Raw genomic sequence first — 26,418 nt, 5'->3', positions numbered from 1 at the left:
GCTTTGTTCTTGTATTGTTTGTTCACATGCCATTTTGTAAAGTTAAGTAGCTAAAATTGGATTTTTCAAGTTGCTCATGCAAGTTAAGGGCTTCTTTATTTCAGGGGTCTAGCTTTTTAACTGTTACTGTGGTCCAAAATGTAGGGATGATGAGAAAAGGATAAATAATTTGTGAGCCAGGCTCCGGAAGCCAGTAATTCAATTTTTTAGCCAGTTATATTCTAATTGAAAAATTACCTTTATTCTTACTGTAGCAATTTTTACTCTATAGCCAAAAAATATGAATGACTGCTGATAGATTTGCCTCATGAGATAAAACTGGGGTAGATGAAGATAAATGTTAGTGGTGAAAGCTTGGTTTTGACAGTATCTTCTTATTTAGACAAAAACACAAACAAAAACCCCCCATACCCAGTTTTCTCCCCACAACCGACAAACCAAAAAACCTGCACCACAAATTTACAAGCTTTTTCATTTGAGTGGTACTTATCTGAGGCTGGAGTAAAAGGGTCAGCAGATGGCTCTGAACCTCCTTTTGTTAGATAGTTTAGGACTTTGTGCTACTTTTCTGAGTGACCACACTTATTCTGAAATCTAGCATGCTTCACTCCAAGACAATTTGTTGAATAAGGTGTTTTTTTCTCCCCTAGGTCAGCCTTATAATCAGTTGGCTATTCTAGCTTCCTCCAAAGGAGACCACTTGACCACAATTTTCTACTACTGCAGAAGCATTGCTGTGAAGTTTCCTTTCCCGGCTGCCTCCACTAACCTACAAAAAGCACTTTCTAAAGCACTGGAAAGGTGAGACTAAGCATAACATATTTGTACTCAGATAAGATAGAGGAGACTTCTTCCAGATGTGCCTCCCTTGCCAGAAGTTACTCATATTTGGTAGTAGTAACAGAAAATCCTCAACCTGTGGCCAGTCAGAGCATCCTTGCACATGTAGTCAGTACAGGTTAGGGGTTTACCAGTATGGGTTTGGGGTTGGCCTGCTGCAAAGCAGCTCCACAGAGAAGGGTCTGGAAGTCCTGGTGGACAAGAAGTTCCCCATGAGCCAGCAATGTGCCCTTGTGGCTAAGAAGGCCAGTGGTCTCCTGGGGTGCATTAAGAGGAGTGTGGCCAGGAGGTTGAGGGAGGTTCTCTTCCCCCTCTACTTTGCCCTTGTGAGGCCACATCTGGAGTATTGAGTCCAGTTTTGGGCGCCCCAGTTTGAGAGACAAGGAGCTACCAGAGACAGTCCAGTGGAGGCTGCAGAGATGCTGAGGGGACTAGAACATCTCTGTGACAAGCAGAAGCTGAGAGCCCTGGGGCTGTTCAGCCTGGAGAAGAGAGACTGAGAGGAGATCTTCTCAATGCTTCTTGATATCTAAAGGGGAGGTCAAGAGGATGGGGCTAGACTCTTTTCGGTGGTGCCCAGCAACAGGATAAGGGGCAACGGCCTCAAACTGGAAGCCAGGAGGTTCTATCTGAAAATAAGGAAAAACTTCTTTCCTGTGAAGGTGATGGAGCCTTGGAACAGGCTGCCCAGAGAGGTTGTGGTGTCTCCTTCTGTGGAGAGATGTCTAACCTGCCTGGATGTTATCGTGGGCAACCTGCTCTGGGTGATGCTGCTTTAGCAGGGGTGTCGGACTAGATGGTCTCCAGAGGTCCCTTCCAGTCCCTACCAGTCGGTGGTTCTGTATGGAACAAAGGATAGTTTGTGTCTGGGTTGTTCCTGAGTGTGACTAGTGACTTTGTGTGAAGATTCCTTCTTTCTTGAAGTCCATAGAAAGTTTCTGCTGTTATGTGCAGCTGTGTCTTAATTCCAGAGACTGATGTTGGGTGTTTCTGTTTGAATGTAGTCGTGATGAGGTGAAGACTCGATGGAGCGTGTCTGACTTCATCAAGGCGTTTATTAAATTCCATGGCCATGTGTACCTGAGTAAGAGCTTGGAGAAGCTGAGCCCTCTTCGAGAAAAGCTGGAAGAACAGTTCAAGGTTAGTTCTGACATCATATTAACTGCTGTACTGAGGAGAGTATTTTTTAGCAGCCAAGTTCAGACATTATAGTCAAATAATAACTTCTTCACCTGCTAAAATACAGGAAGCTCAGTTAGCCAGTTATGGAAGGTTTGCATCACAGCTCACACTGGATAGTTCTGTAGACCTGCAGATAGAACTGCAGATAGTAGGATTTTTTTCCCCATTTTGTATGTGCTGTATTACTGGTGGAAATACAGGAGAAATCGATAGCTATAGTTGACTTTCTGCTCTTTAACCTGGACGATTCTTGGATACCTGTGAGAAGCACTTGATTCATCTGGGAGGTCTTCACTCAGCTGCCAGAGGAATTTTGAGAACTTCATTTCTGGATGGCGTTCAGTCCTGCTGGTTGTAAAGGCTGCTTTTAATTTTCCTCAGACAACTTGCCTTTCCTGTTAGTGGTTTGCCTTTAAAAACAATGTTCCAGTACAACCTTAATTTGTGTGTAGACTAGAACTACTTACAAGGTGTTTCCTCTGGAAAATCCAGGAGTACTTATTAATTATGCAGCCAACTCATTACACTGGACAGTATAGCAAAGATTGAAACAAAGAGAATTTAGTAAGGTATTTATACAGAGTAGTACAATTTCAAAGTGGATAATACATTAACTATTAGGTGCTGTTTGGAAACTGCTCTGCTTTGACATCTGTGGAAAACGAGCAGGTGGTGTGGATGTGTTCAACAGGGCAAACGTAGTAGATGCTTCTCCAAATTAAGAAAGGGGGAAGTGGTCTGAGCAATATGAAGAATTACAAATGTTCTTTATGGTGCCTGTTTGCACTTTTGCATTGAAATGGGCTGCTAATGCTAGCTAAATCAAACAAGCAAACCCTGGAACTTGTGAATTGTGTGAGTTTTGAGTGTGAGCTGTTTGGATACTGGGAGTTAAAGTAATGTTGTTTCAAAGTTAAATAATTGTCTCGCTCTTTCTGTGGGTGATGTTGGCTGCTGAACGGGTGCTGCTTTTTCCACAGTGCTTATAATCAATAATTATGAGCATTACTCAGGCATGTGGAACAGTCTTATTTTTCTGAACTGATACAGGGTGTTAAGAGACAGCTAACAGAGCCCTGCTTTGTTGCTTAGATTACTTTTTTGTTTATATTATGCAATATAAGACTTAATTTACTAGAGAGCAGATCTTCTGACTTAGGTTGATGAGAACTTATCTTCAGACAAAAGGCAGGGAGGCAAGTTGGTTGTGGTTTAGACTATCTCCTTTATTCACAATTCTAAGGAAAAAAAAAAGGCATTAAAGCTTCTTTTCCTGTTGTGAGAAAGGTGTCTTTTACAGAATAGTTGCTGAAATGTGTTTGTAAACAGCTTGCGCTATTGTAGTCCATCACGGCATCACATGACCCATGAAGGCAGCTGTGGATTTACTCTTTAACACAACCACACAGTAGTTAAATTTGCCTGGGGTGTTTTTTCAAAAATGTCACCTTCTCTGTGCTGCTGCTTTGAAAGGCTGAGGAGTCCAGCGGCAGCACGTGCCTCTGCAGTTACACGGCCCTGCTGTCGCTGCCCGGTGAAGTGGCGCTTGCTCCGAAAGAGAATCGTGTCCAAGGGGTGTTCATTAGTTGTGTGTGCGAGCAAAATCCGTGGGCTTAGCAGTGGACAGCTGCCTGTGGCCTCCTGGGAAGCCCAGAGCTGTGCTAATAGGGATGACCTGAAAATAAAATCTAGAATGACTGTTGCCTTAAGGGCAGAAGCGTTAGTCAAGCAGTGAAGTAGCAACTCCTAATCCTTTTAAGTGTGTGCTTTACCATATAAAAATCCATACTGTGCACACATGTCTTTTGTTGCAGAGGTTGTTATTCCAAAAGGCCTTCAATTCTCAGCAATTAGTCCATATTACTGTTATCAATCTGTTTCAACTGCATCACCTGCGAGACTTCAGCAATGAAACGGAGCAGCACAGCTACAGCCAGGACGAGCAGCTCTGCTGGACACAGTTACTGGCTCTCTTCAGTAAGTATGAGAACAACTTGGTTTTTTTTTTATTTCTCTCACAGTTTTATACGGAGGTTGTTAGTAATTTGCTGTCAGTATGTAGCTAAGTGGTTGTGAGGTAAGTGATGAGAATAGACATTACAGGAGGAAGCTGAGAGGGAAGATGATTGTGCAGGATCATTTATATCTACTAGTGCTGACTAACCATGGATTTATGTGGACTGGCCTTACTCCATTTGAAGCCTTACAGAACATGGCATTTTTTGGCCTTGTTCATAAACACCTACATTTCTGAACAGCTTTTGGAAGCTAGAATTTTGCCAGATTTCAGCCTGGAGTTGATTCTGAAAGCACCATGGTCACACTGGTGCGATTACTGTTTGTCAGCTTGTGTGCCCTAACAGCGCTGAGCTGGGTGCCTGCATGCAGAGCTAGCTCTGGTGGATTTGTGTGCCTGCTGACCTGGAAGAGTGAATAAAATGCAGATAGAGAGTTGTGTTGATCATTTCTAATAAGTGAACAAACTAATATCATTGTAATGGGCTTGTCTCACTGGATTTTGTTAACAAAATTATTTGCCATGGCACTTCAAAAGGAGAAGCAAGGAAAAAAAAAAGGCAACATTAAGATTCTGTTTTACAGTAGAAAACTTTATTGAAGAAAAGACTTTCTGATCTGCTGGTGGAATTTTTAAGATTAAGTAGTTGGGCTGCTTTGTTCTAAACAACTAGCTTTTAAAAGTAGGGGTTTACACATGTGCTTGATTTAGGTTATTTGGTCAGCTTTTAAGTGTCATTCCCTCACCCTTTTGGCACTTTTTTTTCTAGTGTCCTTTCTTGGAGTTCTGTGCAAGTGTCCTTTACAAAACGACTACCAGGAGGACTCTGGGGCTGCGTATCCTCTTCCAGCTGTGAAGGTTTCAATGGACTGGCTGAAACTTAGGCCCAGTGTTTTCCAGGAGGCAGTGGTTGATGAAAGACGGTAGTGAGTGTTAATCTTTCTTTTGATACATTTCATTGCATAAAGTAATAATAATAACTGGTGACCCACAGATTAGTAATGGGAAAAGTGTAAAACTCACCCAATTTCTTATAGCCTGTTAATTTTTAATGAATTATAGCAATTCAATAGTGTCTGACCTGTAAGACCTTCAGATCAGAGTGACTCTTACTGACATGATGAGTATTTTTCCTAGGATGGCTGCTTTAAGGAAAACACTGTGAAACCAGCTTGCTTAGCTGATCTTTTGTGGTGTGCCGCAGTGGTTACAGCTTTCTTGGCAGTGTCTGCTTGGCAGTAAGATGTGTTTCTAGCCAAGGGTCACACTTTCTGTACGTTGATGTATGGGGAGCAAGGGTCCCTGTAACCTCAATTTCATAAATGAATAATAAGACTTGCTCAAGTGTTTGCAAAACCTAAGCCCTGGAGCTTTGGGAACTTCAATTCCAGGCTTCCTGAAGGCAAGATTAAAGAAAATAAGAGTTCACAAATTGTATTACTGTATGCATGTGGTTCAACAAGGCTGCATGCTGAGTCCCACACTTGGGCCACAAAACCCTCTGCAATGATCCATGCTTAGGGAAGAGTGGCTTGAAACTGTCCAGTGGAAAAGCACATGGGGAGTGTTGGCCAACAGCCAGCTGAGGATGAGCTAGCATGTGCCCAGGTGGCCAAGAAGACCACTGGCATGGTGGCCTGTATCAGCACTGGTGTGGCCAGCAGGAGTAGGGCAGGGATTGTCCCCCTCTACTTGGCACTGGTGAGGCCAGACCTCGAATCCTGGCGTCAGTGTTGGTCCCCTCACTCCAAGAAGGACATTGAGGGGCTGAAGCATGTCCAGAGAAGGGCAATGAAGCTGGTGAAAGGTCTAGAGCACAAATCTTGTGAGGAGCAGCTGAGGGTTGTTAAAGCTGGAGAAAATGAAGCGTGGGGTGACCACCTCCTTTGAGAACTCCCTGGAAGGAGGTTGTAGCAAGGTGGGGGTTGGTCTCTTTTCCTAAGGAACGTGCCATAGGACAAGAGGAAACAGCCTCAAGTTGCACCATGGGAGTTTTAGGCTGGACATGAGGGAAAAATTCTTCTTCCCTGAGAGAGTCTTCAAGGCCTGGACCAAGGCTGCCATGGGCAGTGGTAGAGTTCCCATCCCTGGAAGGATTGAAAAGCCACGTAGGTGTGCTGTTGAAGGACATGGTTTAGTGGTTAACCTGATGTCTGTTTTATATTGAAATGTCTTACTTTGGGTTCATACTCAGTTGAGTTCTTAGTTCAGTAAACAATCCTTATTCCTTTTTAAACTTTTAGTTGTCCCCACTCTATGCTTATTATTTCCCTGTGGATAATTAATTGTACCCTAAAAGGTATGAACACCTGAAATAGGAAGGAAACATGTTTACTTAGAAAAGTAGGTGAATCTGAAGGCCAGAACTGAGAGCAGAAATGACAATGTCAGTACAGGTGTGTGTATTGATATAGTTTTTGGAAATGAGTTTTCTCAACCTGCCATATGGAAGCCACATTAGGTCTGGATTTTTCGTGTAGCATTGCATGGCTTTTCTTTAGAGATCTCTTATTATGAAATCTCATTATTTCTAATGTTGTACAGGAAGATTGCCCTTTACTGTAGGTTGCAACAGACTTGTACTCTCCTTTTTCTTTCTGCTCCTTGTCAATCATGGGAAGGAGCTATTGCCTAGTTTAGTGTATAGAATAAACATAAATATAATGTTCCAGTCCCTACAGCCATGCAGGAAGGCAGCTGACCTCAGGCTTTCGTGCTGTGAAAGCCTTGCTGAGGAAGGACAGATTCATCTCACCAACACCAAGCACAGTGAGCACCTTCCTCAAGTAGTTTTCTGTTCCCTCCATGGACTTGGTGCCCATCACTAAAGGATGCTTATACTTCTGGGTTTAAAAATAGGAGAAAGCAGCCTGTTGGTGGGAGTTAAATTTTAACCACCTATGCAGTGATATTGTGTCTTTTTAAAAATTATTTGCTCTGGGACCTTTGTAATGCATTTCCAGTCATTGCTTTTACTGGTGTTGCCAGCACCAGGCAGAGAGACTGCCAGTTGCCACCTGGTTTAATGGTCTTACTCAGTGCAACCCTTCCTTAGACCTTCTTACCTTTCTGGTAACTGGCTCAGTGCTTCAGTACTGTGTGAAAGTTTGCAGAACACGAGGACTTCTCTACAGCTGTATCTTAATAATTTGTTTTGCTTCCCAAGTGATTAATTTGCTGTGCCTTGAGAGCTGTCAGCTTTGGACTGGAAAACATGAGTTGGTAACAGGTGCTCTGAAGGTTTGCTCACGCAATAGGTTTGTCTTGTAAAATTCATAGCAGGTTTTCTGACTTGCTGGATAATAAATGCTATGCTGCAAGAGCCTGGCTTCCCTGGCAATTTTAGATTAGGTTTTTAAAAGTTCTATTTTTTTCCTGAATGTGGTCTTTTTTCTGACACTTGAGAGAAACTTTACCTTTCCTTGGGAATCAGAGTTCATTGTTTTCTTGGTCAGGTGAACAGATGCCCTGTTCTGTAGTTTTTCCTTACGGTTTGTCTGTTTTCTGATTTGTAGCATATGGCCCTGGCTGATTTCTCTTCTAAACAGCTTCCAGCCTCATGAAGAGGATCTATCCAATAATAATGGTAAGGATACTTCTGGTCTGTGCTGTAAAGAACTGGGAATGGTGCATGTTTTTCCTGATGTTCTGGAGAATTACAGTTGAAGAGCAAATAAGGGAGCAAGTTGTCTTCTAGTATTAGGACATAGGAACACTTTGCAAATGCTGTGTTCTTGTGCTGAGCAGACTCTGCTCTACTTTATCATTTCCTGAGCCCCTCAGATTGCAGGATGGACCAGTACAATTGAGCCTGTTACTAGAAAGCTTTGTTATGTATAGTGACCTTCCTGAGGTATCTACTTATGATACTGTATGCAATGCTTTCATGCTTTCCTGACACTGTTTACTATCTATTTGTCAGCAACTCCCCTTCCCGAAGAATTTGAGTTGCAAGGATTCTTGGCTCTGAGGCCCTCGTTCAGGTGAGTGACAGCTGAGGGAGACTATTCTCTTGCTGATGTCACTACTTTGATAGACATTGACCTGTTCTCTACTATATCTTCTTTGTGAACACTTTTGTATAGATTGTTACAGGTATCTTTTCAAAACAGCTGTGTTAGACAATGTAGTAGAACTGTAGGCAAAGTCATGAGCTTACAATATTGCTGATGACTTTTTTTGTTTTTCTTCTGTAGTCCTCAGACTTGTAAATTGAGAGGGGAACAATTTAAGAAGTGAGGAAAGGAATACTTTTATATGGAAAACTGTGTTATTACTTTGATGGGTTTTAGTCTGTTAAGTACAGGAATACAGTTAAAATCATGGACAAATGCTGATTAAATTTTAGATGTGTTGCAGAATCATAGAATCAAGGAATGCTTGGGTTGGAAGGGACCTTAAAGCTCATCCAGTCCAACCCCCCTGCACTGAGCAGGGACACCTGCAACTAGAGCAAGTTGCTCAGAGACCCATCCAACCTCAGCTGGAATGTTTCCAGGGATGGAGCATCAACCAGCTCTCTGGGCAACCTGGGACAGGGTCTCACCACCCTCAGCGTAAAAATTTCACCCTTCTGCCTAGTCTAAATCTACCCTCTTTTCACACACAGAATCACTGTGGTTGGAAAGGACGTTTAAGATCGAGTCCAACCATTATCTCTCTCTACCAGGCCACTTCTACACCATATCCCTGAGCACCTAGGCATATCTAGGCAGCTTTTAAGTACATCTGGGGCTGGTGATTCAGCCACTTCCCCAGGCAGCCTGTTCCAGTCCTTAATAACCCTTTCAGTGTAGCAGTTTTTCCTAATGTCTAACCTAAACCTCCCCTGGCATAACTTAACACAGTTGCCTCTAGTCCTGTCAGTTGCAGCTTGTAATAAGAGGCCCACACCTGCCTCCCTACAGCCTCCTTTTGGTTTAAAGCCATCACCCCTTGTCCTCTCACAACAGGCCCTGCTAAAAAGACCATCTCCATCTGTCTTTTAGGCCACCTTGAAGTATTGAAAAGCTTCAGTAAGGTCTCCCTGGAGCCTTCTCCAGGCTGAACAACCCCAACTCTCTCAGCCTGGCCTCACACCAGAGGGATTCCAGTCCTCAGATAATTTTTGTGGCCCCCTCTGGCCCTGTTCCAACAGGTCCCTGTCTCTGAAGTGCTGAGGACTCCAGAGCTGGACCCAGCACTGCAGCAGGGGGTCTCACCAAAGCAGAGCAGGGGGGCAGAATCACCTCCCTCACCCTGCTGGCCACAAGTATTCACTTAGCTATGATTCTTGTAGTTTTGTTTATCACACAGATGAGCTTGTGAACTTTTGCTGGGTTTTTGTTCTGTTTGCTTTCAAAAAACCAAGTGACTAAACATCTTTAATGTAGATGCATCTTACTAGAAGAGAATTGTATCTATAAGTCAGACATCTGTAACAGACACATTAGAATAGTATCTGGTGAAATTTCTCAGCTGAACAATTGTATTTCTAAAGAAATAAGATGTTACAGAGGGTAACTGTGTAATTAGTATTATTCCTTCTCCTATGTCAATACTAGGAACTTGGATTTTTCCAAAGGCCACCAGGCAATTACAGGAGATAAGGAAGGGCAGCAACGTCGGATACGAGAGCAGCGTCTGATCTTCACGGGCAAATGGATTGCTGATAACCAGCCCAGGTAGTTGCAAGTAGCTTCTCTGGGTTTCACTTGCTGCTGTATGCTTGGGTATCGCAGGTCCCAGAGTTGAACGTTATTCTTCTCCCTATTCAACACAGCAATTATATATATGTGAATACAAGATGCTGACAGCACTAATAACATGTTCTGTGGGTCAATGTGCCATTGCTTCATGGACTGGTTATGATAAGGAAATGTATTTAGAGTAATATAATTGCATTTCAGTTCCTTTCTGTCTTTTTTCAGGTTGATTCAGTGTGAAAATGAGGTAGGAAAGCTGTTGTTTTTGACAGAAATCCCAGAACTCTTACTAGAGGACCCTAGTGAAGCCAAAGAGAGTCTCGCCTTGCAGGAAACTTCTATTGCAGAGCCACTGTCTACAGATGGGAGCCCTGGACTCAAATCGGTTCTGTCCTCTGGCAGAAGCCTGAGCAACAACTGTGATGCAGGAGAAAAACCAATGGTCACGTTCAAAGAGAATATCAAGCCCCGGGAGATGAGCAGGGAGCAGGGGCGAGTGTTCCCCTCGAAGGAGGTGGGCAGGGAGAGGCGGGACTACAGCAAAGCGCCCGTGCCCAGCAAGAGCGACGGCAAGAAGGACAACAACAAAAGGAAGAACGAGACCAAGAAGTGCGGCTTGGAGAAGGTGCAGGAAGCTGGAAAGCAGAACGTGGCAGTTCAGGTAAGCCTTTAGATCAAAGGGATGCTGTGTCTTGGGCACTGTGATGCTTGTGTCAGGGCCATCGCTGCCTGTATAGAGCACAGTGGAGTCTCATGATGAGCTCTGCTGGTACAGCTAATGCACGAAAAAAAATAGCAACACGTCTATCAAAAAGATCAGATGTTGATGATCCTTGAGCCTCTGCCCTTTTCCTTGATGCTGTCTCAGTTTGTTGGGGAGGAAAAGGTAGGGAGCAATGAAAGATGATTGTTGCTATGTTAACTCTCTTAAAAAACAGATTCCTACCTGTTGTTCCACAAATTATTCAGGCTTCTGAGGCAGTTCAAGTGACCAGGTCATAACTGTGCTCTTGGTCTGTTGTGAAGGAACTGGGTACTCTGTATTTTTGGTTCAGCTAATTTGTGCACATTGAGTAAATTAGAGACATGGCAAAAGCACAGTTATTTACCTGGAGTAAGATCTTCCATCCTGTGCGTGCAGTCCCGTGGCCCTCTGTGGAAGTAAGGAAGGCCACACTGCTCCTAAACCATACATCTGTGCTCGGACACTTGCTCAAAGTTGTTGCTTTTCACATCAGTTGCTCTTTCTATCAGTTGTGTATTTTTAGAGGCCTGCTTTTTTCCCTTCTATTTATGTGAGCATTGCTCCCCTCAGAATTAAATAGTGCATTTACTAGTCTGACTTCAATCAGGTCGTAGTAAATAAGGGTGGAGAGTTTCAGGGTTGATCTGATCTGTACCTGGATAGTTTGACTGCATCTTAGTCATTCCCCAATGACACCTGGAGGCATTTAGTGATAGTGATGGAGACTGTTATTTCCCTAGAGAAACTGTGCCAGTTCTTCACTGTTCATTCAAGTGGAAGTTATTTCCTAATGCTTTTCATCTCCCTTGCCTCTCCATAAGCCTACTACTGCTTCCCAGGACAGGTCTTCCTCTTTGTAACTACTCTGAAGGCCTGTGTAATTGAAGTCTGGTTTTCCTTAGGCTAGACAAACCAGCTCTTTCAGTCTTACCAGCTTGTGCTCTTAGGACCCTTGGATCATTCTTGCTCTAATGATTATTTGCTATTAAACATCATCATTATAAAATGGAATGGACACTGGCAGTGCCAGGTTTTGAGAGGGGTCCTACCGAGGGGGAGGGGGAGTGGCCTACAGAAATTATGTAGGAATTGTTTGTGAGTCACTGAAGAAGAGTCTGTTACCTGAAAACCAATCTGAGTTAGAATAGCAGGTTTCCTATGTATTTGTTGGACGTTTCTGGAATGTGTTTGCAAGCCTGAGCACAACTCTCAGATTTGATGTTTATGGTCCTGTCTTGCAAAATAAGGACTTGAGGCTGATAAAAACCCCCTGGGTTTTTTGAGAAGTATGGGTAGTTTTTTGGATAGGGAAGACACTTTAATTTTAACCCACCTGATTTATCAGAAATCTGCTTGTTTTAGTCATCTTTGTTAAGAAACCCAGGAAATTCAAAACCCAGCTGCAGCAGAATCTGTTCTGATGTGCTTGGTCGCTCTTCATCTCTTGTCAAACAAATTAATTTTGACTTTTTAGTTCTATTAGCTGTATTTGTTATGGCAACTATTCCGATGAAACACCTTTTGTATAGTTTGGTGGACTTGTTTATCCAGATCTACTCTAGAATATAGGGTGAGTTGCTTCCCCCTTCACTGAGAAACCAGTGTAGGTTTTGTACTGATTGACGTATTGCTGTTTTGTGCTCTGATTTGGGCTTGGACTTCTCAGGCTCCTCCATAGTTTATTGCCTTTGAAAGCCTAAATGCTACAAATGTTGCAGCTTCTGCTTAGCAAAGATGTTCAGAAATTCATGCTGAAGTAATTAATCTTGTTTCATAAATGTGGAAAACTTGCACACTCAGACAGGATCATGAGAGTGTGACATGGGTTGAATCTCTGCTCTCTAGGAATAATAATGTTAGATGCTGAGGAAGGTTTAATGCAGACTTAAGGTGTAACATAATCTTTAAGAGTTCACTGTGATGAAATGGTGCTTCTCTAAAGCACTGTGTAGGAACCCTTAGAACCACTGTAGGGGAAGTAAGTATTTGGTAGTATTGACACTTTTGAGGTGAGGTCAGAGTCAGACTGGTAGGGCTTGGAAGGGACCTCTGGAGGTCACCTCATCCAACCCCGTTGTTAAAGCAGGGTCACCCAGAGCAGGCTGTCCAGGATTGTGTCCAGGTGGGTTTGGAGTCTCTGGAGAAGGAGATTACACAACCTCTTTGGACAGTCTATTCTGAGGTTAAGTAGAAGCAGGAAAACAACTGAAACTTGTCTGTCTTGGTTAATCAACCTTAGTTATTTACATTTTAAAATTTATCTAAATTATGTGGGAGGTCTTTTGGAAGCCAACTTTGGAAATGTGATACAGCAGCTTTGAGTTTATGATGGACTAAAGCTCATGCTTTGCAATCCTGTGGCAGGAAGAGTGTGTTTGATTCCGCAACATTGTTATAAAAGAATGTATAGCTCTCAGTATGGGTGATAAAAATGCTTGGTTTATTGTGGAGAAAAAAAGGGACAGCACGATGTGAGTAGATTATACAGAATGTAATGAAAGGTGAAGGTGGGCAGTGAGTGGATGTGGCATGAACAGGCGCTGCATCATTCATGGTGCTTAGCATCAGCCAGAACCTTGAGGTGCAGTTCTCTCCTGTCTTTCTAGCAGGAGATCAAAAACACACCCAAACCTCTCAGTCTTAGAATCTACTTTTTTAATGAAATGCAAAAAACCCCAAGCCTACTCTCCCATAATTTCTAAATGGGGAAATCCATAATTACTTGGAAAAGAACTTAAGTGTTTAAATGCATCTGCCCCTTGACTACTATATTTTAGCAGAACTTGGCAACACTAAATGTTGAAATAAACCCACACAAAGTTTTGGTTTGTTTGGTTTGGATTTTTTTAATTTGATCCTTGAAAAAAAAGCCTTTCTTTCAATCAACTTTGAGGCTTGGCATCAGGTCTGCTCCTGGGCCCCTTCTGTATTGCCCAGGTTCCTTGCTTGCTGTCTTTTTCCTGCCTGCTCCATCTTGCATTCCAGGCAGTTCTGCCGAGCTGAACAGAAAGGGAAAGTAGTCTTCCCCTCTGTCTTCCTCTCCAGGAAGACCCAGACCGCAGCAGGCTCAGAATCAGGTAAACGTTACATTACATTCTTCTCTCTGCCTTTAACTGGTGCAGCTCTTTTAACAGAACATACAGCGGTTACACAGTGAACTGAAGGAGGTGAAGCACCTCTGCTGTTTGTCTTGTATGCTCTTGGTCAAAAGAATTCCACAGTATGCAGGAGTTTGTGGATGTACATCACCATATGGGTTAGGCTGAAGGAAATCCATAGGAAGAACGTGTCAGTGCCTGTTTTTTAAGGTGCTGCAGGTAAGTAGCGTGAGTTACTGCCCTAGGAGAAGCATAATAGCATATGGAGGTTTTTTTGTTCATAAGGCACTGCAGGTGAGCAGCATGGTAAGTTCTTTGTAGGGTCTGAGGATATTATCATGTCTGCTTCCCACGCACTCACTAGAGAAGGAGCCTGTTGCAGCTGCTGGGTAGATATCTTTAGAGTGCTTTTGTGAGGCCAGGAGTGCCTGAGGACAGGCAGAGTCCCCTGCTGAGGTCAGTGAGGAGGAGGGAGCTGGGTTCCTGTGTTTCAAACCTCTACCATGTACTCAGGGAAAAGAAAATAACCTCTCAGGCAATCTGGGAGTTAATTTTTTGGCTTGAGACATGATGTGGGCAATTGCAGGAAAAGTTATCTAAATTCTTCTTACTTTCTTTTGCATTAGGTGAAATCCCAGACGGAGATGAGGAAGACTCCGGTGTCTGAAGCCAGGAAAACACCTGTAACTCAGACTCCAAGTCAGGCCAGCAGTTCTCAGTTCATCCCCATTCATCACCCAGGAGCCTTCCCTCCCCTTCCTAGCCGCCCAGGTAGCTTGCATCATTCTTTTGAAGCATGTTTTACTGCTGACTGCAAAGGAAGTCCTGTAATGGTGGTTATTGAAGCCTCTGAAGGGAGAAGCTGTTTTAACGAAGATGCATTCTCATGATGAGAGTCTTATAAACTAGTAAAGAAAGGGCATGGCAGAACTGAAATGAGATAAATAAGATTCCTTATGATTTGGAGTCAATGTCTATCATGAAATGTGCCACCTTCCCTCTTGGCTAGTAGGTGTGAGATCAAGGAACTTCACAGTAGGCTGTCCCTGTAGTTAGTCAAAACATGACAAAGTCTGCTGCTGGCTCAGGAGGAAGGATTCTCTGTGCACAGGACTCCATTACAAAAGATCAGTCACGGAGCTTTCTTCTTTAAAGCTCAAGTCCTTTTGTAGTGGTGCTTGTGTTCTGAGCTGTAATTTGCGTGGTCTCATTTGCTCTTGTTGCCACATTGTGTGTCCCCAACTATGCTGGCTGACAAGAAGCTCAACATGAGCCAACAGTGTTTGAGTGCAGGCCAGAAGCCAGCAGTATCCCAAGGCTGCATCAAAAGGAGTGTGGCCAGCAGGTCAAGGGAATGGATTCTGACTCTCTGCTCAGGTGAGACCCCCTGCTGCAGTGCTGGGTCCAGCTCTGGAGTCCCCAGCATGGGAGAGACATCGACCTGTAGGAGCGGTTCCAGAGGAGGCCACAAAGATGATCAGAGGGATGGAACATGTCTCCTGTGAGGACAGGCTGAAAGAGTTGGGGTTGCTCAGCCTGAGAAGAGAAGGCTCTGGGGAGCTGGTATCTGAAGGGGGCCTACAGGAAAGCTGGGGAGGGATTTTTGATGAGGGCTTGTAGTGATGAGGGGTAATGGGTTCAAACTGGAAGAGGGTAGATTTAGGTTAGAAATTAGGAAGAAGTTTTTTACTATGAGATTGGTGAGTCACTGGCACAGATTGCCCAGAAAAAGTTGTGGATGCTCCATCACTGGAGGTGTTCAAAACCAAGTTGGATGGGGCCTTGTGCATCCTGGTCGAGTGGGAGATGTTCCTGTCCATGGTAGGGGAATTGGAACTAGACGTTCTTTTAAGTTCCTTTCCACCCCAAACCATTGTATGATTCCATGATTTTGTTGTGGGGTGTTCCTGTCATACATTGCTGTCCATGTTTGCTCACAAAATAGCTGGCAGCTGTATCTTCCCTGCACGTGCTGGGTGTGGTTGCTCAATGTAAGACAGAGGGATGTCTTCCCCACCTCGATGTCAGTGTGAAACCTGGCCTGTGAGACACAGAATTAAAAAACCTGGCTTTTCAGTGTGAACTGCAGGAAAGAAATTGATCTTGCAGACATGAGGATTTGTTTGCTTACCATCTGTCTCTAAGTTGATCCTGAGACAGGTGGTCCTCTGGGAGGAGGCAGTAGATGTATGGATTGCTTCTGTCTGTCACTCCGGAACTTCAGTCCCTGAAAACACGTGTGTTTGAACTTTGGGGGTAAAGCATCAAAACCCCCAGAATGGTGAAGGAAAAAGGAAGTGGGGCAAAAAAGCAAGAAACTTGAGAACAAATCCTGAATCCCCCTGTGATCACAGCCATGTATGTGCAACAGTGAGAAAGGACTTTACAGCACACCTGTGCAGACTATTGTCTTCTTGTCCTCGTGGTCTAAATGAGCAACAAAGGAAGGAAAATACCTCACTCAATGTTTTTTGGAGGGAGCTATCTGCTCTGCCAAATTGCGATCAAAGGTGCGTTTTTGTCTTTTCCAGGGTTTCCACCTCCAACCTATGTTGTTCCCCCTCCTGTGGCTTTCTCCATGAGCACGGGGTACACCTTCCCAGGTGGTGTTTCTGTCCCAGGAACCTTCCTCCAGCCCACAGCTCACTCGCCTGCAGGAAACCAGGTGCAAGGTGGGAAACAGTCCCACATTCCTTACAGCCAGCAACGGCCCTCTGGACCAGGGCCCATGACCCAGGGACCTCAGCAAACACCACCTCCTTCCCAGCAACCCCTCTCATCTTTACCAGCTCAGGCAACAGCACAGTCCGCAAGCCAGTTACAGGTCCAAGCTCTGGCCCAGCAGCAGCAGCAACAGTCCCCTACGAAAGCTGTGCAGGGCCTGGGGAAGAGCCCACCACACCACTCCGGGTTCCAGCAGGTAAACCTGACTAAGCTAAGCTTTGTTTAAAGCTGAAATTAGGAATTAGGTGGAAGTTCTTCACTCTGGTGGTGAGACTGGCACAGGTTGTCCAGGGAAGTTGTGGATGCTCCATCACTGGCTTTGTCCAAGTCCCAGTTGGATGGGGCCTTGTGCAGCCTGGTCTGGTGGGAAGTGTCCTTGCCTGTGGCAGGGGAATTGGAGCTAGACGATCTTTAAGGTCCCCTGTAACCCAAACCATTCTCTGATTCACAGAATATCTCAAATTGGAAGGGACCTGTAAGGATCATCAAGTCCAATTCCCTGCTCCCTTGTGTAGGCAAATTCTTTTTAGGAACAGACTGTCACATTCCGAGGGGATTTTTACGAAGTTAACTTTGATCTTTAAGCCCAGTTTTAGTTGTATGGAAGTTTAGAAGCTACACAGACTGAGATGCTCAGATATTGTAGTAACTGGACTGACCAGTACAATATATAGCCATTGGAAGCCAGTAGGATTTTCCCCTTTATTTTCAGTTCATACAGGTTTGTCATGACGCATCACAGTGCAGCCTTAGGTAATCTTTCTGCCATTTCCTCAAATTCCAGTGACTGCTATTAACACTACTTTTGTATCCAAACCAAGTAATTTTTACATCAAACAGACTTATGTTCCTGGGTTACCCTTTCAAAAGGTCATGGAAGACCTTAGTGTGAAATCTGTGAACTTAGGAGATTTAAAGAAGAACTGAAGTTTAGTGGGTACAAACCTATGGTTCTGTAACTGAGAGGAGGGCATCTGCTGGAATGGGAAGGGGGTCATCTGTTTTCTGTGTCTTTCTGTTTACAGACAAGGTATGAAGGTGGTGTTTCTGACCAGGTATTTCTGCCTTAGGCCTCTCTGGGTTTTTTTGTGTGAGTAATGAAGGCTGAGTCTGAACTTTCTCCCATGATCTCTTTTTGGCTAACTGGGTTGCAATGTCAGTTCCCTCACAGCATATAGTTTTATGCGTACATGGTGCTGGAGAAAGTCTCCCCTCTGGCATGTCTGGACTCGATGGTGAGACCCTCCTGGTGTTCTGGGCAGCAGCAAAACGCTGGCTCAGTACCCTAGGAAAGGTGTCCATGTGGCATTGGATTAGAGTAAGGATTATGCCTGGCTGTTGGTGTAAAGCTTGACTAGGGAGCATTAGATGCCTTCCGAGACTGCATTTTGGTGAATAACACAGGAAAAGAGAATGTTTGTGAAATGTCCATCACAAGTGAGCCAGACTGACAGTTTGAGTGGAATTAGGCACTCGGTTAACAGTAACTGCTGCTACCTGCTGGTGAAATGCTGCCTCTCTGCCTCAGTATCCGCAGACAGACTCCTCGAAGCAGCTCTGGAACCCGCCTCAAGTCCAAGGCTCACTGGGGAAGATCATGCCTGTAAAGCAGTCCTATTACCTGCAGGCCCAGGACCCTCTAAAATTATTTGAACAGTCATTACAGCCTCCTGTGATGCAACAGCAACCTCTGGAGAAAAAAATGAAGCCTTTCCCAATGGAGCCATATAACCAGAACCCCTCAGAAGTCAAGGTGCCAGAGTATTACTGGGACTCTTCCTATGGCATGGCTGACAGTAGGGTGATGGCACAGCAGCCTAACGTGGACCGCAGGGGGAAACGGCAAGGAGTCTTCCGCCCAGAGCAGGACGCTGTCTCCAGGATGACCTTTGAGGTAAAGATCCATGCTCTAAGTGGTGAAAACCAGCAAGGCTCTCATGTTCCTAACAGCTCCAGGACTGTCCTTGTTTCAGGAGTGCCTTGTAGCCCCAAGAAGGTCAATGTGAGCTCCCTACTAGGGAGCTGGTTATTGGTACAGGGGATTCCAGCAAACACTGATGAATCTAGTTTAATGTTAGTTGGCTGTTTGTGGGATCTGGATCTCAAAGATTTGATTTCAAGCAGGTGTAATTCTTGTAAGTCAGACTGAGGCTGGAAATTGAGGATGGTAGGAGCCCTCTTTCCTTAGACTGATGGTTTTGTTGATTTTTCCTGCAAATCCCACCACACAGTGAGGGAGCTGAACGACTCCCTTAGCTCTTGGCTGCACTAATGGAATCCTTTGCTTCTGTTCATGCAGCTGTGCATCGTTTTGCTCTTTATAAAACCTGCAGTCTTTGTTATTAACAGTTGTCTGTGAGTGCTTTCAGTGATGTTTATAAGGAAACTTAAACAGAGGCTTCTTTAAACCTTTGCGCAGATGCATCTCTGTAAATGGACTCAGAGTTTTCAGGTCAGCTGAGATCACTTGGCTTATCCTTCAGAGAGAAAAGCCAGACAATGTACAGGAGTCTGCCTCTGCCCTGATGTCAGCCTGTGGTTTTTAGATGGAGATGGGGTCAAAGCCTTGTTCTCATCCCTAAAAGGGAAGCTGTGCCTTGGTGCAAGCATGGTGCTGTATAGGCAGAAGTGTGCCAGTCATGCTTGTATTTTAAGCATCCCTCACAAAAGTCAAGGTGTCCAGGTGCATGTCAGGATGCAGGGTGCTTTGGCCCAATGGTCTGGTCAGCTCTGTGTTGTAACAGCAGCCGTTAGCTGTGGAAATAATTCTTGTGGGATTTAAACTCCCCAAATAGAGGAAGGAAGAAAATGCAAATGTAATTTTACTTGAAACCTAAATTACTCTTGGGCCAGCTTTAGAACAATAAATGAACATTTTGTGTTCCCTGCCCTCAGATGTGAAAACGGGTTCAGTATTTGGCACGGGTGCAATGGGAAGCACACGCTCCACTGATTAAAACCAGCTGCCCATGGCTGTGGTGGTGCAGTGCTCCTCCCACTGCTCGTTAGCCCACAGGGCTACTCAGGTTTTCTGCCCAGTGCTCTGTGTCCCTCGACATGTTCTGCTGCACCACTTCCTCACCCTGCCATCTCTGCATGCTGCTGCCTGCCGCTCTCGCTGCTTCCTCTCGTCCTGCTGTGGCCTAGCCTCTCCTCAACACTCTTGCTGGTCCCCTTTCTGCCTTCTGTTGTCTCACTGTGCTCATTTCTGTCACTAGGACCCCAAGAGCTCCCCTCTGCTTCCTCCGGACCTGTTAAAGAGTCTGGCTGCCTTGGAGGAGGAGGAAGAGCTGATTTTCTCTAATCCTCCTGATCTTTACCCAGCTCTGCTGGGGCCTCTCGCCTCTCTTCCTGGACGAAGCCTCTTTGTATGTATTTGATGTAATACTGCTGCTTCTCACTCTTAACTGGCATCTCTTTCTTCTGTGAAATTTTAAGAAATGTGAAATTCCTTTTTCTCTGCCCCATACTTTCTGTCCACTTCCCAGCCTCACCCTTGAGCTAGTCTTCACATGAGAGCTCAGACCAGCTGAAATCCCATGGTAGAGCTCCTGGGCCAAACTTTGGCCCACTAATTTGTTCAGAAATCAGAGTGACCATGGGGGTTTTTTGCAAGTCCACTCCCCAGGAGAGACATTAATGCATCATTTAATGCACTTGCTCTTCTGCAGTTGTGTGGACTTAGTCATAGAGGGGAGCACAGGTTCACCTGGGGGAAGTCATCAGAATAAGTGTGTCTTACAATCCTATAAAAATTCCTCAAAGTCAGGGGGAAGCTGCCCTACTAAAAGCAGAAGAGATTTTAAAAGGGCAGGATGGCTTTGGAAGACAATTGCAAGCAACTGGCTAAGAAATCATTAACTCCTATAGAAATACAGTCATTACTCCTATAGAAATAGTCATTTTTGACAGGCTGAAGTATATTTTTTTTTTCCTGTATTTATGCATTTAAAACCTCCTTAGTTCACTAGCTGGAGGGTCTTAGAGCTGCCAAATTGTAAATTGCCCCTGAAAATGTAGTATGTCTTTTCTAGTATGGCTGCAAGTATGTTCAACAAACACTCCTGGTTTAGATCAGTAACAGTAACAAAGAAGAGTTATTTGTGACTCAAAACGTCTGAATAAATCTCTTCCTCAGTTATTTTCTATGTCATGCCAATGAGCCAGTAGCAAAACAGACACCCATTTCTGTCTCACTAGATACTTTTGCTAAGGAACTAACAGCTGCTTCTTCAGCAACTTCCTTTTGAAGCTCCTACTGTTGCCGTCTGCTGACAAATGGAAGGAAATTCTCTGTGCAAGCTGTGTGGATGTGCAGAGTGTGAATTCTGTCTGCCTTCTAAAATGTGCTTTCAAAGTAATGAGTTGTCACTTTGAAAATCTAACAAATTAGGAGCTGCTTGCCAAGAAAATGAGGCTATTTGCCTGAAGTTTACAAGATAAAAGCAAAGATATTCCAGATCTTGAGATAACATTAGAGAGGGATGCTAGGTCAGGTGTTTGTTGTTTGAACAATTGATTTAAAAATGTCTGACTTGCCAAGCTGGTATGAGTGCAAGAGGGCTTTTATTTGGAATGAGACCACACCTTTTGTTTTGGATCACACACAGTAAGAACCAAAGAGGAAGCTGGGAAATACTATGCTGGCAATAGTGACTGTATGGAGCGGGCAGTGGATGATGGGAAAGGTCATGGTCCATAGTATTTTAACGTGGAACCCCCAAGGGATTTTTTGAACCTTGTTTTAAACACTGGGTTGTGGATTTTTTCTTCCTCTCTATAGTCATTTATAATGAAAATGAGAGAGCACTAAATGAAACTTGGACTGTTTAACCCAATTAAAAATCACAGCACTTGGCTGTTCTTGCTAAGAAACGTCTGTACAGCAGGGATGCTCTCAAAACTGAAAAATGTCCTGTTGATAGCAACATGCAAGAGTCTAATCATGTTTGAAGGAGTCCTCTGATCACTGGGAAGGATCCTGTCTCATTTGTATGAGCTTTTAGGCAACCATAGGATTTTTTTTGCAGGAATCTCCTCTCTAGATGTATCAGTTTTACACTTAAGATTTGTAAAGCTGTTCTGGCAGCAGACTTTGCTTGAGACTCAGCTGTCATGTGATTGATTTTTAGAGATTAACTACAGTTAGTAAAGAAACTACTGTCTTTCTGCATTTGTTAGTTTGCTTCCCCTGTCCTCCAAGATGCTGGAGCTAAAAGACTGAGCAGATCTTAAATATGATCAAAGGCACCATGGCAGTTTCTGATAGCATGCTTTCCTCCTACTCACTACACTGAACACTAATTGTTCCTTTCCCCTTTTTGGGTTTCTGAAGAAGTCCCTGCTGGAAAAACCATCAGAGCTGATGTCTCAGTCATCATCTTTCCTGTCCCTCAGTGGCTTTTCCCTTAATCAGGTAAGTGAAGACCAAAGTGCAGCCCTTTGCTGTTTGAGCTTGCCATTAAACTAGGTAACGTGACAAACATGAGGATAGCCTTTAGTTCAAACCACGGGGAAACCTGAAAGAAATCCATATGGGTGCCTAATTTCAGTCTCTATCAGCAAGTTTATCTTTGTTTTTATCAGCTGTCTCCCCAAATTTTCCCTAGCTATCAGTCTGCAGATGTACTGTTGAATCTGGCTGAGTTCATGCGCTCCGTGCTCTGAGCAGAACTGTGGAGTTAACAGAAAAGGTGCATCTCAAAGTGTTATGGTGTGTAGGGTTTTATTTCCTGAGCAGTGGATTACTTGTTCTCTTCCAGAGGATGGAGCAGGATCTTGATACCATGTTTGTGAGTACTGGGGATTGAAAGGTTTTGTGAAGGCTTTGCAGTTCAGCTGGGAGAAATGTATCCTCACTCAGAATGTGAATGGAGTTCATGTTAAATAAAATGGTCAGAGAACAGGGGACTGTGGAGTGAAAAAGGAGTTAGGAAAATATTTTGATATAGAATTGTTTCCTTTGTATAGTCTTAGTGTTTGAAATCCAATATCTGAACTTTTTTTTTTTTTTTAGGAAAGATACCCAAATAACAGCATGTTCAATGAGGTATATGGGAAAAACATGAATACCAGCACAAAACCAGAAGTCACCCCTTCAGTTGCCCATCAGGAGACTTCACTATATTCTCTCTTTGAAGGGACTCCGTGGTCTCCATCCCTTCCAGCCAGCTCAGGTAATCCTGGGATGGTCTTTCTTCTGTCTGCTGATTTAAGAGGATTGCAGTTATTAAAAAAAAAAAAAAAAAAAAAAACCTGAAGGTTTCTGTTGGTTTTTCTTTATATATCCTCAGAAATAAGAGATGATCCTGTAATTAATATAGTATAAGAACCTGGATTTTAATTAAAATATTTGAGCAGGATAAAAGTTGTAGGAGGTGTTATACCCTGAGATCTCTTTAGCTTAAGTTCCTGACAAGCATCTGGGAGCAGGGCTTTAGCTCAAACATCTGTACACTTAGTGTTATTTCTGTGGAAAAAGTAGGAGGGACTGCATTTCATAATGTGGATATTTCAAAGAGAAACTGCACAACTGGAAATAGTGTGGAGGAAAATAGAATTTTATTTTTTTTCTTACTATTAAGCATCATACAAAGCAAACCAGCTTTTTTCCATAGTAATTATCTTAGAAGCATAACACATAATTCTTATATTATTATTTTATTCTCACTAAAAATCCAGAAGAGTGTGAGGGGAGGAATTAATTGAAACTAAGAACAGAATGGATTTTAAATACCATCTGCACCAGATGAGTTTTGGGTCTTAGTTACACTGAGTTTTGCAACCAACCAGGAATAACTTTTTCAAGGGAAACAGAAGGAGCTGCAAAGTGCTCTTATTGTAACAGGATTTATGGCTCACATGGTTTCAGCTTTCTCTCCCTTCACCTCTTCACTCAAGCCCTTGGTCCCCTGCCACTGCCCTGTGTGGTGGAGTCTTCAGGCATTGCTCCCCTCTGCCTGCAGATCAGCTTTTCTGTGCCTGCTTTCCTCTTCTGCTCAGTTTTAGCTTCTGGTCTGAATTGCTTTAAGACCCATAGAAGCTGAAAACATTCACACACTTGGGAGTTTGAGTTGTAAACTTGCAAACTCCTCAAGGTCTAATGTCATTTTTTTTACTGGCTTGTCAGGCTTGAAGCCAGAGATTTCTTTTTTTAGTGTGAGAAAATACATGGTCCTGTTGGAGCAGGGCAGGAGGAGGCCACAAAAATGATCCAAGGACTGGAACCACTCTGCTGTGAGAACAGGCTGAGAGACATCAGGCTGTCCAGCCTGGAGAAGAGAAGGCTCCAGGAACACCTTATTTGAAGCCTTCCAGTGCTTCAAGGGGGCCTATAAGAAAGATGGGGACAGACTTTTTAACAGGGCTTGTTGTGACAGGATAGGGGGCGACAGTATTAACCTAAAGGAGGGGAGATTTAGACTGAATAGAAGGAAGAAATATTTTACGCTGAGGGTGGTGAGACCCTGGCCCACATAGTCCAGAGAGGTGGTAGCTGCCCCATCCCTCGAAACTTTCAGTGTGACGTTGGACACAGCTCTGTGCAACCTGCTCTAGTTGCAGATGTCCCTGCTTACTGCAGGGGAGTTGGACTAGATGACCTTGAAAGGTCCCTTCCAACCCAGAGCATTCTATGGTTCTGTGATTCTGTGAAAAATTCAAGGAACATGGGGAAAGCTTGCTTTGGCTAGCCAGCCCTTGTGCGGTTTCCTAGGGTTTGTTTTTTTCTGGTAAGCACATGTATGTGTTAAACACAGTCATTCCATTCTTGTATAAGCAGAAAAATTGTCACTTAGAACTTGGGAATTTGCCGAAGTCTCACATAATGGAGGGAATAAAAATTGACCTTCAGCATTAGAGAGAACTGGTTGATGGCAGGATTTCCAGCAGAACTAAAAAATTCAAAATTGTGAGGCTCCTTCTGTTTCTGTTAACTTTTTTTGTTTTGTCTTGTAATCGCTAGATCATTCGACACCAGCCAGCCAGTCTCCTCACTCCTCAAACCCCAGCAGCTTGCCAAGCTCCCCTCCAACCCATAACCACAATTCTGTTCCCTTCTCCAACTTTGGACCTATTGGGACTCCAGACAACAGAGACAGGAGAGTGGCAGACCGCTGGAAAACGGATAAGCCAGGCAAGTGCTGGGGTCCAGGCCCGTGCAAAGCCGGCTGGTGGTGTCTGTCTGGCAGTGGCTTTGCTACCTTCCTTTAAACTTGTCTTTCTCCTGTTTTAGCAATGGGAGGGTTTGGTCTGGACTATCTCCCAGCAACGTCGTCACCTTCGGAGAGCAGCTGGCACCAGTCCAGTGCTCCCAGTGGCACCTGGGCAGCCCAAGGCCCCCCCGCTATGGAGGACTCCTCAGCTGTGCTTATGGAGAGCCTGAAGGTACGTTTGGCTGAAGCTGTGCTCAGCAATGGGTACTTGTCTGTGGGGCCAGAAGATGCAGTGATGGGCATTACCCAGCGACTCTGGCAAGCACCAGAGTTCAGCGTCAGGACCTGTTTTTTTTCCTGCACATTTTGTTGTGCAGGCGATGTGGGAGGTGTGACCAGTGCTGGAAGATGTCACTCTGTTCCAGTTCTCTCTGTTCTACAATATTTTGTGGAACAAGACCAGGCTAGCAGAACTGGAAGGAATTATGACATTTGCTTTGACTAGTCTAAAATTAGTAATCGTTAATGTGGGATGAATTTTCATGATAATGAGGATTCTGGAGGAGGATACTCTTCTTCTAGGGAGCCTCTCCTTAGAAGGCGTTCTTTGAAGTCTGGCTAATTTTCATGAGTGATAAAGAGCAGTGGGAGAATACAGAATCATGGAATCGTTGAGGTTGGAGAAGACCTCTGGGATGGAGTCTCTCTCTGCTTTGTCTGTAAGAGGAGGGATGTCTTAACACAAGGAGGTGCTAGTGTTGTCTCTTTTTTTTCAGTCCATCTGGTCCAGTTCCATGATGCACCCTGGACCCTCAGCCCTGGAGCAGCTGTTAATGCAGCAGAAGCAGAAGCAGCAGCGCGGACAAGGCGCCATGAACCCACCACACTGAGACAGAAGGTGGCAACCCTTGCAACCAAAGGCTCCATAAACCATGGCATGTTGGGTTTGCAGGACTGGCCCACACAGTCCTGTGCAGGTGGCAGCCCTCTCCTCTGTTCCTTGCTGTCAGGAGGGCGTAAGTGCTCCACCAACCCACTGAGTGTGCACAAAACGTCTGCAGTGCAAGAAAAAACCACCATCAGGAACTCTCCCTGCCCTGGGCCCTACGAGGGAGAGCGGAGCTGCCGTTTGTCTCACTCAGTAACTCTGTCACCGCCTCTCACCTTCTCCATTGTGCATGTCCCCAGCCACATGGGAAGTACAAGCTGAGAACGAAGGGCAGATGGGAGAAGCCAATGAGAACTTCTCAATCCTTTTCCTCTCTTTGGGGAGATAAAATAGGAATCCATTAATGATTGCTTTGCTGACTGAGAATGTAGTTGAAATTACTCCAAAACATCTTTATTACTATCTCAGTAGTAAGACCACACTGAATTCTTCCGTACACAGACGTGCTTCGTAGGCAGTGTGTAGCAATGAAAGCCCCGGTTGCTGCTCCGCTCAGAGGTGGTTGGTGGCAAGGTGGGGCTCAGTCTCCTGGGCTCCTTCTCGTGAAGGAGAGTCTGGCACTTGACACCACTTCACCTTTCACCCAAAGGCTTTGGCCAGCCCATGGGTGGGTTAGAGACTCCAGCATGAAATGCCCTCCTCTCAGTAGGTGTTTGAGCTATCATGGGTGACATGGGGCATTGCAGCACTCTGCTGGACGAGCAAGTTAACTGCTAAGGGGTTTTAAATTAATGTTTGATTCCTGTACATTTTACTGTAGCATAGTGGCTAGCCCCACAAAGGGCAGGCTAGTCTGTGCATTCACAGCCTGACTCATTTTAATAGCTAGGTAGAAAGCTTCCAATGGTTTTTGGTTTCATTTTGGTTTGGTTTTATTTTTTTTCTTTCTCTCTCCATCCTCCCATCTTCGCTGGACGCTAGTAGTTTCCTTACCAACGTGCAACATCTCGCAGAAAATAATCAGGGTCCAGCAGGGCTGGCTAGAAGCCGCCAGCGGGCCCGGGCAGCGCGGCGCGTGCGCACCCC

At 44.4% G+C, this 26,418-nt stretch overlaps 1 protein-coding gene across 4 annotated transcripts in view; it reads left to right on the top strand.

The window, feature by feature from the left end:
• The window catches only part of SMG7 (SMG7 nonsense mediated mRNA decay factor), a 36,883-nt gene extending 11,315 nt beyond the window's left edge, over positions 1 to 25,568 (top strand). Inside the window, exons 7-23 of one of the 4 annotated variants that reach the window (XM_008949759.1) lie at positions 651 to 801; positions 1,845 to 1,980; positions 3,837 to 3,999; positions 4,809 to 4,965; positions 7,555 to 7,625; positions 7,962 to 8,022; positions 9,583 to 9,702; positions 9,949 to 10,237; positions 14,193 to 14,337; positions 16,098 to 16,486; positions 17,819 to 18,184; positions 19,509 to 19,658; positions 21,626 to 21,706; positions 22,307 to 22,466; positions 24,254 to 24,424; positions 24,524 to 24,675; positions 25,220 to 25,568. In XM_008949759.1, the coding sequence (XP_008948007.1) occupies positions 651 to 801; positions 1,845 to 1,980; positions 3,837 to 3,999; positions 4,809 to 4,965; positions 7,555 to 7,625; positions 7,962 to 8,022; positions 9,583 to 9,702; positions 9,949 to 10,237; positions 14,193 to 14,337; positions 16,098 to 16,486; positions 17,819 to 18,184; positions 19,509 to 19,658; positions 21,626 to 21,706; positions 22,307 to 22,466; positions 24,254 to 24,424; positions 24,524 to 24,675; positions 25,220 to 25,333 (2,876 nt within the window). In that variant the 3' untranslated portion in view covers positions 25,334 to 25,568. Of the gene's footprint in view, positions 1 to 650; positions 802 to 1,844; positions 1,981 to 3,836; positions 4,000 to 4,808; positions 4,966 to 7,554; positions 7,626 to 7,961; positions 8,023 to 9,582; positions 9,703 to 9,948; positions 10,385 to 14,192; positions 14,338 to 16,097; positions 16,487 to 17,818; positions 18,185 to 19,508; positions 19,659 to 21,625; positions 21,707 to 22,306; positions 22,467 to 24,253; positions 24,425 to 24,523; positions 24,676 to 25,219 lie in introns of all 4 variants that reach the window. The other 3 variants (XM_008949756.1, XM_008949758.1, XM_008949757.1) reach the window with 3 other exon arrangements.
• Positions 25,569 to 26,418: the final 850 nt, after the last annotated feature.

The sequence above is a fragment of the Merops nubicus genome, unplaced genomic scaffold (genome assembly GCF_000691845.1).
Source record: "Merops nubicus isolate BGI_N331 unplaced genomic scaffold, ASM69184v1 scaffold1071, whole genome shotgun sequence".
NCBI classification, from domain to species: domain Eukaryota; kingdom Metazoa; phylum Chordata; class Aves; order Coraciiformes; family Meropidae; genus Merops; species Merops nubicus.
The sequence above is the reverse complement of the archived record's forward strand: the minus strand, read 5'-3'. Positions and strand labels throughout refer to the sequence as shown.